At 47.6% G+C, this 13,482-nt stretch overlaps 1 protein-coding gene and 1 long non-coding RNA gene across 4 annotated transcripts in view; one reads left to right on the top strand and one right to left on the bottom strand.

The window, feature by feature from the left end:
• The first annotated feature begins 73 nt into the window (after positions 1–73).
• fam107b (family with sequence similarity 107 member B) overlaps positions 74–13,482 on the top strand; it is a 38,975-nt gene continuing 25,566 nt past the window's right edge. For 2 of the 3 annotated variants that reach the window (XM_076992359.1, XM_076992358.1), the window contains exon 1: positions 74–1,366. In XM_076992359.1, the coding sequence (XP_076848474.1) occupies positions 908–1,366 (459 nt within the window). In that variant the 5' untranslated portion in view covers positions 74–907. The remainder of the gene's footprint in view (positions 1,367–13,482) is intronic. The other variant, XM_076992357.1, reaches the window with a different exon arrangement.
• Positions 2,866–3,439, bottom strand: LOC143508813 (uncharacterized). The gene is made up of 2 exons (XR_013129490.1): positions 3,220–3,439; positions 2,866–2,996 (listed from the first exon to the last, which is right to left on the bottom strand). It is a non-coding gene; the product is annotated as an uncharacterized LOC143508813 (long non-coding RNA).

Here is a 13,482-nt window from a genome sequence, read left to right on the forward strand (position 1 = left end):
AGACGATTGAAGCTCATGGTTTTGATGTTTCATAAATTCACCTAAGGTGTCTAAACTGAACTGTAGAACAAGTTTTTTTCCCAGATCTCAACTTTTTTCCATCCAAACTGCACGAAAGTCCCTTCCCACTGGCCTCTCCTATGATCTTCATCATCTATCATCATCTGTGTAGGACAGGAGCGGACATAGCAGTGAAGGCTACACACTTCGTTAACACTCCCTTTGTCCAGACATGAATATTTCACTGTCAGTAACACCAGACCACTTGACCCTGGTTTTTAAGTTTATTGCTTTTACGTTCGCGGCGTGCTGTGCGACAGCTCTGATAACACTCCGCTGTTCTCCAACTCCCAGTTGTGGTTGGGCTCTGTGGGGGGTTGTGTGGTATCGCTTACTGCCGCCCTGGAAGACAACACCTCAGCAGCCGCATGGTCGCTGGCAGGGCGAGTAGCTCCCCATCCAACCTGACACCCCAGTCGCACACTCGCAACCCGCTTGTTGCTTCACAACCACTCGGCACCAGCGAGCAGGACCTAGCAGAGATGCAGAGCAGAAGGTAAACCAGAGACACAGCTTGGTTGACTTTTTAAATCATGTGCAGCCGTGGCCTGAGTCTTCTTCACTGATCACGCTGAGAAGAGCCAACGTCACTCCGAGTCGAGGTGTCATTAAAACAGGGTGTAGCCTTGGAGTATCCTGGAGGGATGTACTAAGGGACACAGGAGGATCTGAACAGATACACTCATCTCATGATTTTAAACTGCACATCTTCTGGATCGTAGAGAGGCAGAAATCGCGTCGACGTGTAAAGTACTGGTTGGACTCTTCGTTGTCTGTGGAGGTGTCGCATGGATCTGCCCCTCACTGCTCCAATTGGGCCGATGGCCGGCAGAGTCCTACCCTCGTGATGCGGGGACTCCCATGCGCCTCTCTCCAGCACTGCTTCGGGGCTTCCACGGACGTGCCTGCCGAGCCTGACCTCTGCCTGGACTCGGAGCACCATGGATCCCGTGCACGCCCTATCCCCACCCCCGCCGTTCTTAGCCAGCCTGGAGCGGCCCGTGCAGCAGGAACCCAGCACCAGCAGGCAGTGAGCTGCATCTCACTACACACCAAAACTAATGGAGTTCAGACTAAAGAGTCCGTTCCAGACGACAAGCACATCTTCCACGCCTCCTCCAGCACCAAGGGACTGTCGGAGGAGGTCTCGGAAGAGCTGTCAGAAGGACTGGAAGAGGAGGTCTCGGAAGAGCTGTCAGGAGGACTGTCAGAGGATGACAGACCGCACTGTATCCACAACGAGAGTCCAATTCCGGACACAAAGTATCCACATATACCACGGCCATCCATCATTAAACTGCACAAGGTAAGACCGTAAGAGTGAGGGTCCAACAGTCATATGAGTTTGATAGTTACTGGGTTAGTTAAAACACAGCACGTTGAAGATATGTTGCAGGACTGTTAAATAATCACAGGTCAACACAGACATATAAATACATAAACACATATTGCTCTGCTTGAGTACTTCTTACAGTGTCTCGTTTTCCCTTTTTCCCAAGTGTACAGTTCCCTGCTGTTATTAAATGAACACTCGCCAGTTCAGGGGTCCTTTATGTTCCTACCACAGATCATCTTTACAACACCATAAGTTTTACAACCACCCAAGCTTTTTGTTGCTGTTGACTTTACACTGTGACGAGGGGAATCCACAATCCCCACAAGAGGGCGATCCAACTTCGGGCCATGGCAGGTTATGTTCAGACTGCAAGACCAAATCCGATTTTGGCATATCTAGATTGTATCCAGATAGATTTTTCGGAGTGTGAACAGGAAAAAAACGTATTTTTATTTAGAGTTGGTTTAAAATGCAATTTCAATGTACCAATGTTTGGACCCGACAAACAACCAGAGGTGGGCATTCCAGGTTCAGGACTTTTACTTTCTGAACCTGGAATGGCCACCTCTGCACAACTATATCAAATAGTGATTTTTGAGTGAAAAGGTGATTTTTGAGAGGGTAAGATGATGCACCTCCATCTCTATAACCGCGAGTGAAATTCGCGTCACCGGTGTAGCTACGTAGTCACTGACACTACGTCATTACCACAGCGACCCCTGCAGGTAGGTTAAGTTCAGTTAAGTCCAACGATGCTTTGGAATGAACCAGAGCCGTATAGAGAGAGTCGCGACAACGGAAGTTCAATTTGAGCGCATAAACACAGAGACAGAACTGCGATTTGAGGATTATTGTGAACATATAACGACCAACTTTAGGCTAATTTTAGAGCACATTGCTGTTTAATGCTTTGATTGTTTTATAATTGTTATATATTACGTTCATTTATATATTTAGAGGGACAGGAAGGGGTGAGAAATTCAGATTAGATTAATTTTCTAACATTAACATATCTTTAAATCATGGTGATTTCTGTAATCCCATGGTATTGGGGACCTAAGTAATCTAAATGACTAATGTACATTTTCTGACAGAAGGAAAATTTTCTTTGACTTCATTGTGCAGAAATATGCTTTAAAATGGTACATTAAAACACATTACATTTACATCCAGACAGTATATGACATATTAAAATACATTGATAAATTATATATATCTTGTCTTTTTAATACACACTTATTTACAGCAATTAATTCATTAAATAAATCTCTAATAATCTCAAATATGAATATCATGTCAAGCAGTTTTTCTGTGTCCTTTCCTCCGTGTTGTTTGTGTAGTGTCCACCATGGTTTGCTGTGTTGCATGGGGATGCTCCAATCGAGCAAAAATGTATGGTTTCCCCACTGATACTGAGAGGAGAAAAAAATGGTTGTCTCAACTAAGCAGGAGCAATCTTACCCTATTGGAAAGCTTAATGCCTGATTTATTAAAATACAGAATAGTGAACAAAAAAAATCAAAGACTCCAGACAGACTCGGGTGCAGGGTGAGGGTGCTATCTAGTTGCAGGCTCCATTGAATCCCCTATGGTTCTTTGGCTTAAAGAGAGAGAGGAGAAAAAGACAGGAGAAAATGAATATTATGAGTATTGATGTGATATGAATTTGAACTTGTTGCACATCCTTGGTTGTTTTTTATACGTGTAATGAGTGTATACGTATCCAGTAAGTGTTCTCTAATACTGTGTATTCACCCACTATGGGATATGTAGGCTATATGGGTAGACAAAACTGAGTTGTCATGTGTGAGGAGTAAACTCACATCACTCTGCAGGCACATTTTGAGGCAGACCAGTTCATCAAAACCAAACAGGGCAAGACTAGGCTGAGAGCAGATGCTGTTCCCACCATTTTTCTGCATCGCCCCGCACTCAGAAAGAGGAAGCCCCCTGCACTACGATGCACCACTGGACCTGTAAAGACAGGGCCCATAGCTGCTGATCACAGCTATAGTGTTGACACAGGTATAATAAGTATGAACTCCTAATAATTATATTATTTCTTTAAGTGATAAAATATTTAAAACTTAATCACACTAAACAGTATACGTCTTTTATATCCAGCAGTTTCAAAAACTGAGGAAATACATTAATAAAATAAAATAAAAATAAATAAAATGAAATAAAAAGGAAAATAAAATAAATAAAAGGATAAATAAATAAAATAAAAGGAAATAAAATGTTAGCTGGTACTTCAAAATGGATATCCTCATTTCACCTCCTCGATCCAACACACTCTACAATCACACTCAAATGTTATATTTAACCAATACTTAGCTGCCCCGCAAAAATATTGCATTTAGGTGAAATGGCATTAAGAGATGAATTTACTATTAATAGGCTGTCAGTCGTTAATGTGAAATCTCGTTAACCGTATTCGCACATTGTGAGCACATAAATATTACTTGTTTAGTCAATAGCCCAGCCACTAGCTGTTCTCTAGGTTAACCTGGGTGTGGAGGATATCAGAGGACTTGTGACACTGCGTTTTGTTCTTGCAAAAGTAAAGTTTGGGGCTATAGCAAAGCTACATCCAATCCATGTAAACTTTCCACTGGAGTCCCCCAAGGCTCAGTCCTAGGCCCTCTTCTCTTCTCTTCTCTTTATATATTCGTTCCCTTGGTGACATTATTTTGTCTCATGGTTTCTCCTATCATTGCTATGCTGATGACACCCAGGTAATTCTTTCCTTCCCTCATTCTGACATCCAGGTTTCTAGGCATATCTCGGCATGCTTGGCAGATATTGTTTCATGGATGACTGCTCACCACTTGAAACTCAACCCTAGCAAAACTGAGCATCTGTACATTCCAGGAACCCCAAACCCACACAACGACCTCACAGTTTCCTTTGAGAACACCTTGTTAACACCATCAGAAACTGCAAGAAGCCTGGGTGTAACGTTGGACAAGGAGTTGTCCTTCTCAACACGTTTCAAAACTGACTAGATCCTGAAGATTTCTCCTCTGCAACATACCGAGAATACGACCCTTCCTTTCACAGGAAGCTACTCAAGTGCTTGTGCAGTCTCTAGTAATCTCTAAGCTGGACTACTGCAATTCCCTACTTGCAGGTCTTCCTCTACGGGTCATCAGACCTCTACAACTAATTTAGAATGCTGCAGCATGACTGGTCTTCAATCTCCCCAAGTTTTCACATGTGACTCCTCTGCTACGCTCTCTTCACTGGTTTCCAGTAGCGGCACACATCAGATATAAAAACTTGATGCTTGCTTACAAAGCCAAAAATGGACTGGCCCCTCCATTACATTTACATTTACATTTACGGCATTTAGCAGACGCTCTTATCCAGAGTGACTTACAAAAGTGCTAAGTGTTTAGTCAGAATATGCATCTCTATCTAGTATAAATAGGCTTAAGTCCAAACTACTCAAGCTCAAGCACTGCCATAAACAGTTGCCAGTGCTAATACCTAGAAAGAAGACAACAAAATACATGATGTCCATGTATGGCATGATGTCCATGGTCAAAAGCCGATCTGTACAGAGAACACTCCGAACCTCAAGCTTGGCTCAACTCGAAACTCCATGCTTAAAGTCTCATGGAAGACAAAGCTCCAGACTATTCTCCATCCTGGCTCCAAGATGGTGGAACGATCTTCCATTAGCTGCTAGGACTGCAGAATCTATTGCTATCTTCAAGCGTAGACTGAAGACCCACCTGTTTGTTGAGTTCTTATCAGAGCACTAGCTCGGCTGATACCACTTGCCGTTGTTCTTAAATGTCTGCCTATGGTTATTTGTGCTTCTTGGCAAACATCTAACTTGCAAAACACTAAGTAATGACATTGACTCCTGTAGTTTAGTAGTAGTCTGACTCAATGGTATCTTGAATTCTGGCCTATCCGTACTATTACCTAGGATGAATTCTGTGATCAAATGCAAAGCACTTTGTAAGTCTGGATAAGCTCGTCTGCTAAATGCCGTAAATGTAAATGTAAGAATAAGAAGAGCTGAAGTAAATCAGAAGATGTTTTTTAATACCATTTTAGATGGTAGACTTTTTCTTTAATTTCACAGGCCTCTGCCACAGCCATAAAGTCCTCTGGACAGGCATCTCCATGGTGCCTAGAAGTGGTCTTCTGCATGTTCAAAGCAAATGACTGGACCTTCCATTCATCATCTATAATATGAGCTGTCACACCAAGATTATTCTTGTTGCTAACAACGACGCTGAAGTCACAGGAGCAATTACACCCTTCGTTACCACCTCAATGCAAAACATGTTGGGGCTAACGCGCAGGTCAGTAATGATAACTTAGCTGCTAAATGTATTCCTAGTGTGAGCAAACAGTGTTGCCAGTCAACACTCGACCACATGTCGGGGTAAAGGCCTACAAGAAGCACTGCAAATTCCGTCAGCTGATGCAAATTACGAACTGCCGTCCAGAAAGACAATGTCGAAGAAAATCCAGCAGCTGTATGATGAGAAAAGGGAAGTAAAACAGGTTATTGCGAAAAGCGTCACAAATGTGGCTCTGACTGGGGATAACTAGACCTCTGTTTGCTAACAATAACCTGTTTTACACGTTTCGACTAGTCAGAATAATTATTCAAGATAACAGGAATAAAAAACACGTCTAGATAAAAAATGTTCAAGATATCTGTAACTTATTTGTAGATATCTTTAAATGACTTTTGACTAGTCAAAAATACAGTTCTGGATATCCCTAACTGTGTTTTGCCTAGTCCAGGGGTACTCAACTGGCGGACCGCGGTCCGGATCCGGACCCGAACGCAGTCCTGTCCGGACCCAATCTCATTCCTGATTAACTGGATACGGACTAAAACAAAACCGTAGCATTTATTTCAGGGCTATTGATAAAACACTCCGTCACTAGTGTTACGTTCGCCACCCCCGCTCAACAACTTACGTTCGCCACCCCGCTCAACAACTTACGTTCGCCGCCCCCCGCTCAACAACTTACGTTCACCACCCCCGCCGCACCGGACCTCAGGTCACAGGTATCTGCCAAAATTGGACCGCGGACAAATTTAGTTGAGTACGCCTGGCCTAGTCATTACTTACTTTCAAGATATCTGATATTTAATTTGCACTAGTCAAATCTTAGTTTCAGATATCTAAAAATATGTTTAAGATATCTTAAATAATGAGTATGTGTAGAAAAGACTACGGACTTGTATGTTTAGCGAGTGGTTCTTCGTTTGACGTACCCGTTACGTTTAACCTGAGAGCTTTTATTTGATATTGTAGGCTCACGAGACGTAACTACGTACGCCTCGACTTTGTTGTTTTTTGAGAGTTCGCGCAGTCATCCTTAACCGTTTCAGTGTTCTGTGTGCATTAATGAGCAACGTAAGTAGACAAATCTCGGGTCTTGGGTGAATCTTTGTAGTAGTTTGTGTATGTTTCGTTACCTATGTTTATTCTGATGTTATTCAGAGTATCGTTATGAACCTGTTTAAATCATATCCTGCCTATCCTAAGTTTTGATTAATCTCTCCTGGGTAGATGTTAGCGGTTAGCATGTAGCTTAACGTATGCGAATGTTACAGTACCATCTCAGACGGTAAATACTGTTTTATTTTCCGTTGTGTTTAGGATCACACGACACATGACATATGACCTCACCCAACTCCTAACACACGCACAAATGCATGAATGTTGATCAGTACCCTGTGAAATGTAACTGCAAAGTTTAATAGAAGAAACCAAGTTCTACTTCAACCTGTCTGGCGTCGTTATTTCCATTTAAACTCCCATTCACCATCTTCACGCTATCAGTAATGCTCTGACCGGCATTCCTTGGTTGTGTTCGATGACAAACAGAACGGTGCAACCTATTTAGATTAATATACAGTCCATCTACTCCATATACTTCCCTACATTAATTGGTCCTTCGAGCCGGATATACATTGCACTCAATCAACAAGGATATGGAAGATGTTGAATCCCCCGCTGTGCGGCCCCGACGCCAGACACGCCCTCCTCTCCATTATGAAGATTATGAAGTTGACTACAAGGGGCTTGGTGCTCATTGGCATGAAGAGGAACATGTGAGCGGTCACAGTACTCCTCATCGCCACCTAAGTCACTCACCTGCCAGGAGCACAGCCTACGACGCAGAGCTAGAAGACACCCAGCATGAGAGGCGTGTGTTAGACCACATGCTAGAGCAGTCACTGCAACCCCGGCAGCGCATGTCAGCAGGCTTGACAGAATTGAGACCAGCCCGTACAGACAAGCTACAGCTGGTAAATACTGCACGCACCCCACAACAGCTACATGAGGCACATGGCTATCACTCAGCCTCAGTGGAGGACGATGGAGGATGGCCACCACCACCACCGTGGTTAAGTAACACTGAAGATACGCCACCCTCAAGTGAACAGCCCATGATCGACCGTCTCGACCATTTGATGAGTGAACTACAGCTATTAAGAAATGAGACGCTAGCAGTTGGGCGGGATGCGGTGCCAGTAGCCCAGTCACTGTCAGCACCACCAGTTAGCCAACCTTTCGGGGCTACCTACCTCAGCAATAGCCACGGCATCACAGTAACCCAGCGACAGCGCCCTGCATGGTCCAGCTTGCCCTCACCTCCACCACAGCACCCCTACACTTCTTACGGCGCGTCTCAGAACCCTACAGCACTCCGCCTCCCGCCTATGCAACATCCACCACCTCCTCAGGGTCTACCATATGTAACTAGGCAGGCTCCAACCTGCTCCAGGCCATCGTACCACACCTCCATTGTAGAATCAACATATCGGGGCCCCCGTGCTACCATACCCAACTTCTCTCATCGAGACCCTGGTGAATTTACTCATCTCAAGATCGCCTTAGAGAACCTTCTACCTGCTGATAGCACTGAAATGTTTAAGTATCAAGTCCTAGTTGACCATCTGAGGCTAGAGGAGGCCAAACTGATAGCTGATGCCTACATCTACTCCCAGACACCATTCACAGACACAATGATGGCCCTCAATGAGAAATTCGGACAGCCGCATCAGCTAACCGTTAAGCGGATTGCAGAGGTAATGGACACACCTGACATTAGACGCGGTGATGCAGTAGCCTTTGAACAGTTCTCACTTCAGATACAGTCACTGGTGGGGATGTTGAAGACACTTGGTCCTGATGGTGAGGTGGAGCTCCTATGCGGTTCCCACGTTGCACGCCTGCTCGGCAAGCTGCCACCAGAACAGCGAGCTGATTTCCGCAGATGTTTGTTCAGCCAGTCTAAGAGAAGTTACATCCTCTACGATTTAGCGCAGTGGCTGAAGCATGAAGCTTGGTGTCAAGACTTCGATGGCCAGCTGTCTTCCAGAGGAGTGAAAGCCAAGCCCAGCGTTAGGCTTAACACTCACTCAAAGAAGCCCTCCATCACTGTGTTGCATGGAACAGACAGTACCCCTAGGGAGGTCAAACCTACCAGTGACAGTTCAGCCAAGGTCAAACCAGCTCCTTATTGTGCATTCTGTGACAATCGAGAACACCACCTGAGTCAGTGTACAGCCATCCGTAAGCTCAGCAAAGAACAGCTAACGGAGTGGATTAGTCAATAAGAGATGCTGGCGCTGCGCGCGCTCACACCAGGCAGCACAGTGCACCCTAAAGAAGACCTGCAACCTGTGTCAAGGTCGCCACCTACAGGCCCTGCACGATGTCAATACAGCAACCCAGAGAGACCACACTCGAGCAACAGTGCCACCTTTAGACAGAGGCTCAACCTCAACCGAGGTGCTATACCTCGAGGGCAGCAGAGTGCAGCAGAGTGCTGCTGAAAGTGGTTCCAGTGCTCCTACAACATGGTGGCCACACTCTGGATACCTATGCTGTATTAGATGACGGGTCAGAGAGAACGATGCTGCTGCCAGCTGCCGCTGAGGCATTGGAACTCCAAGAAACTCCTGAATCCCTACCTCTACATACAATCAGGCAGGATGTTCAAACCCTCCGAGGTGTCAGCGTGTCCTTCACCATCGCCTCCAAGGCAAAGCCCAAGACCAAGTACCGGATCAGTAATGCCTTCACCTCGGCCCGCATTGATCTCGCTGAACATACTTACCCTCTGGAACAATTACAGAGGAAGTATAAGCATCTCTCAGGACTGCCTATTCAGCCCTTCAAGAGGGTCAAGCCACTCCTGCTCGTAGGCAGTGACCACCCCCACCTGGTGATCCCTACTCAGCCAGTACGACTGGGTCCACCTGGTGGTCCAGCAGCAGTCCACACTAGGTTGGGCTGGGCCCTGCAGGGCCCCTCCAGTGTTCTGGGCGAGATCTCTAGCCCACGGCATTGCCTCCTCGCTTCGGTCCCTCTTGAAGAGACTGAGTTGATGAGGCATGTCGAAAAGCTGTGGCGAGCCGACCTCATACCACTCAGGGATAGCAAGGTGGTGACCCGTTCCAAACAAGACAACCTAGCCATCAGCCTGCTCGAGGAAAGGACAACCTATGTTGAGGTTGAGGGCATCTCTCGGCTCACCACCCCCCTGCTGCGGTATAAGGACATGCCACGCCTTCAAGCCAACCCTGATGCAGTCTTGCCAAGCCTCAGAGGAGTCGAGAGACGCCTGCACAGGGATCCTGAGAGGGCCACAGTGTATCGCGCCGAGATTGACAAGTTGGTACAGGCAGGGTCTGTTGTGAAGCTTGACCCATCAGAAGTAACCAGAGGAGAGGAAGCATGGTACATCCCCCATCACCTAGTTAGCCATAACGGTAAGCACCGCCTCGTATTCAACTGCTCATTCCAGTATCGTGGTCAGAACCTCAACGCATACCTCCTACCTGGGCCTACGCTCGGAGCATCTCTGCTGGGAGTACTCCTCCGGTTCCGGGAGCATGAAGTGGCTGTGAGTGGAGACATAAAGAGCATGTTCCACCAAGTTTGCCTGTTACCGGAAGACCGGCCTCTCCTGCGTTTTGTGTGGCGCGACCTACAGCAACACGAACCTCCTTCAGTGTACGAGTGGCAAGTGCTGCCGTTTGGCACCACTTGTAGCCCATGTTGTGCTGTGTTCGCCATGCAGCACCATACAAAGAAGAACACACAGCCTGGAGATGAGGTGAGGACTTCAGTAGAGCAATGCTTCTATGTGGACAATTGTCTGCAGTCTCTCCCTACCACCGCAGCTGCCAGGGACCTTGTGGACAAGATAAGAGCCCTCCTGTCCTCAGCTGGTTTTGTACTTCGACAGTGGGCCAGTAACGTACCTGAAGTAATCCGTCACTTACCTGAGGACCTCAGATCCAGCAGTGCGGACCTCTGGTTGGCGCATGAGAAGACAGACAGTCCTGAATCAACATTAGGTCTCAGCTGGCAGTTTTCCCCTGACATCCTGGGATACAAATGTCGCCCTATCCAGTACGATGAGCCTACAATGCGCAACATCTACAAGGTGCTTGCCAGCCAGTATGACCCCTTGGGCTTCATACTGCCCTACACTACCAGAGCAAAGATGTTAGTGAGAAGCCTTTGGGACAAGCACAGAGGCTGGGATGACCCTCAGTTACCCCCACATCTCATCCAGCAGTGGAGAGACTGGGAGGGAGAGTTACGGTTTGTCCCGGAAGTCCGTCTCAGTCGTCCATACCTACCTAAGGGTGCAGCTGGTACTGTAAGCAAGAGAGACCTTCATATCTTCTGCGATGCGTCGGAGCTGGCTTACGGAGCGGTGGCATACCTCAGAATGGTCGACAGTGATGACACACCCCATCTGGCCTTCGTCATGGCCCGATCCAGAGTGGCCCCCAGACGCCTACACTCTATGCCGAGGTTAGAACTGTGTGGTGCCCTTATTGGAGCTCAGCTCTCCAAGCTCCTGAGTGCTGAGCTTACCCTTGAAATCGAGCAAACCACGATGTGGACTGACTCCACAACTGTGCTGATGTGGCTGAGATCGGAATCTTGCCAATTCAAAGTCTTCGTCGGCACCCGTGTCGCTGAAATACAAGATCTCACTCAGCAACACACATGGCGGTACGTCGACTCTGCTCAGAATCCTGCTGACGATATTACTCGTGGCAAGAGACTGCAGGACCTAGCCCAACCCAACCGATGGAGCCAAGGCCCTCCGTTCCTCCTCCTCCCTCATGACCAGTGGCCAGTGGAGCCTCCAGGTGTTTTGAGAGATCCTCCAGACCCCTCAGAACTTCGTAAAGAGGCCTTCTGTGGTGCCACCTCCACGACTGTGAGTCAAGCCGATCTAGAGCTGAACCAATACAACACCTGGAAAGAGCTGTTACAAGCCACAGCCCAGGAACTTCATGGGGCGGCTGATAAGGATGGATGTGCTGGAGCGGAGGATTACCGTCATGCAGAGACTCACCTCCTTCGAAAGGCCCAGCAGGACTGCTTCCCCAATGAAATTCATCTCCTTAAAGCAGGGAGACCGGTTCCATGGAGCAGCCGCCTCTGCAACCTTTCTCCAAAACTGGATGGAAGGAGTGGCCTTGTCAGAGTTGGTGGTCGCCTTCGTCGGTCAGAGGATTTGGACTACACTAATCTGCACCCCGTGGTGTTAGACCCCTCACACCCAGTGACCCGCCTACTCATTCAGGACTTTGATAGTCGCCTGAAACATCCAGGGCCGGAGCGTGTTTTCGCAGAGATCAGGCGTTCGCACTGGATTCTGCGAGGTCGAGAGGCGGTCCGTCGCTTCCAGAGGACGTGTGTGGACTGCCGCCGCTGGAAAGCCAAGCCCACTGTCCCTTGAATGTCCGACTTGCCCCTGGCCCGCCTACGCCTGTTTAAACCTGCCTTCCACTCTACGGGCGTAGATTGTTTCGGGCCGTTGGAAGTTAAGGTAGGAAGACGTTTGGAGAAGAGGTGGGGGATCATATTCAAATGCCTAACTGTCAGAGCAGTACACCTCGATATACTTACCTCTATCGATGCCGACTCCTTCCTCATGGCCTTAAGAAGATTCATTGCCCGTAGGGGGACCCCTACTGAGCTCTATTCAGACCAGGGAACTAACTTCAAAGCTGGCGCCAAGGAGCTTCACAAGGCGTTCACGGCCATGTCACCTGACCTTCAGTCCCGCTTAGCACCTTACAGGATCCACTTCCACTGCAACCCTCCCGCTGCGCCACACTTCGGAGGAGTGTGGGAGCGAGAGATCCGCTCTGTTAAGAATGCATTGTACACCTCTGCAGGCGCTCAACCCCTGCAGGAGGAGGTCCTCAGCACCGTCCTCATCGAAGTGGAGGCAATCCTGAACTCCAAACCTTTGGGGTACGTACCCTCAGACGTCAGTGACCCAGACCCGGTCACTCCCAACTGTCTGCTGAAGGGGCGGCCTGACGGGTCTCTTCCACAAGTCGTATACCCCAAAGATGAGCTCCTCGGCCAGCAAAGGTGGAAACACGCTCAGGTCCTGGCAGACCACTTCTGGGCTCGTTTCATCAGTCTGTACTTGCCTGGGCTGCAACTCAGACAGAAGTGGCAGTCCTCTTCGGTCGACGTCACAGAAGGCTCTGTGGTAATGATTGTGGACCCTCAGCTCCCTAGGGCTACGTGGCCTATTGGGCGCATCATCAAGCTTCACCCCAGCCCCGATGGTCATATCCGATCTGCGGATGTGAGAGTCAGAGACCCCACCTACACCCGACCCGTCGCTCGGCTGGTCATTCTGCCAGCCCTTCCAGTCGACAACGAGAGACGCCCTCATGAGTAGTCTTTATCTTAGTTGCAAATGTACTACGTACATTCGGGGGCGGCTGTAGAAAAGACTACGGACTTGTATGTTTAGCGAGTGGTTCTTCGTTTGACGTACCCGTTACGTTTAACCTGAGAGCTTTTATTTGATATTGTAGGCTCACGAGACGTAACTACGTACGCCTCGACTTTGTTGTTTTTTGAGAGTTCGCGCAGTCATCCTTAACCGTTTCAGTGTTCTGTGTGCATTAATGAGCAACGTAAGTAGACAAATCTCGGGTCTTGGGTGAATCTTTGTAGTAGTTTGTGTATGTTTCGTTACCTATGTTTATTCTGATGTTATTCAGAGTATCGTTATGAACCTGTTTAAATCATATC

Source organism: Brachyhypopomus gauderio, chromosome 2, assembly GCF_052324685.1.
Source record: "Brachyhypopomus gauderio isolate BG-103 chromosome 2, BGAUD_0.2, whole genome shotgun sequence".
Lineage (NCBI taxonomy): Eukaryota > Metazoa > Chordata > Actinopteri > Gymnotiformes > Hypopomidae > Brachyhypopomus > Brachyhypopomus gauderio.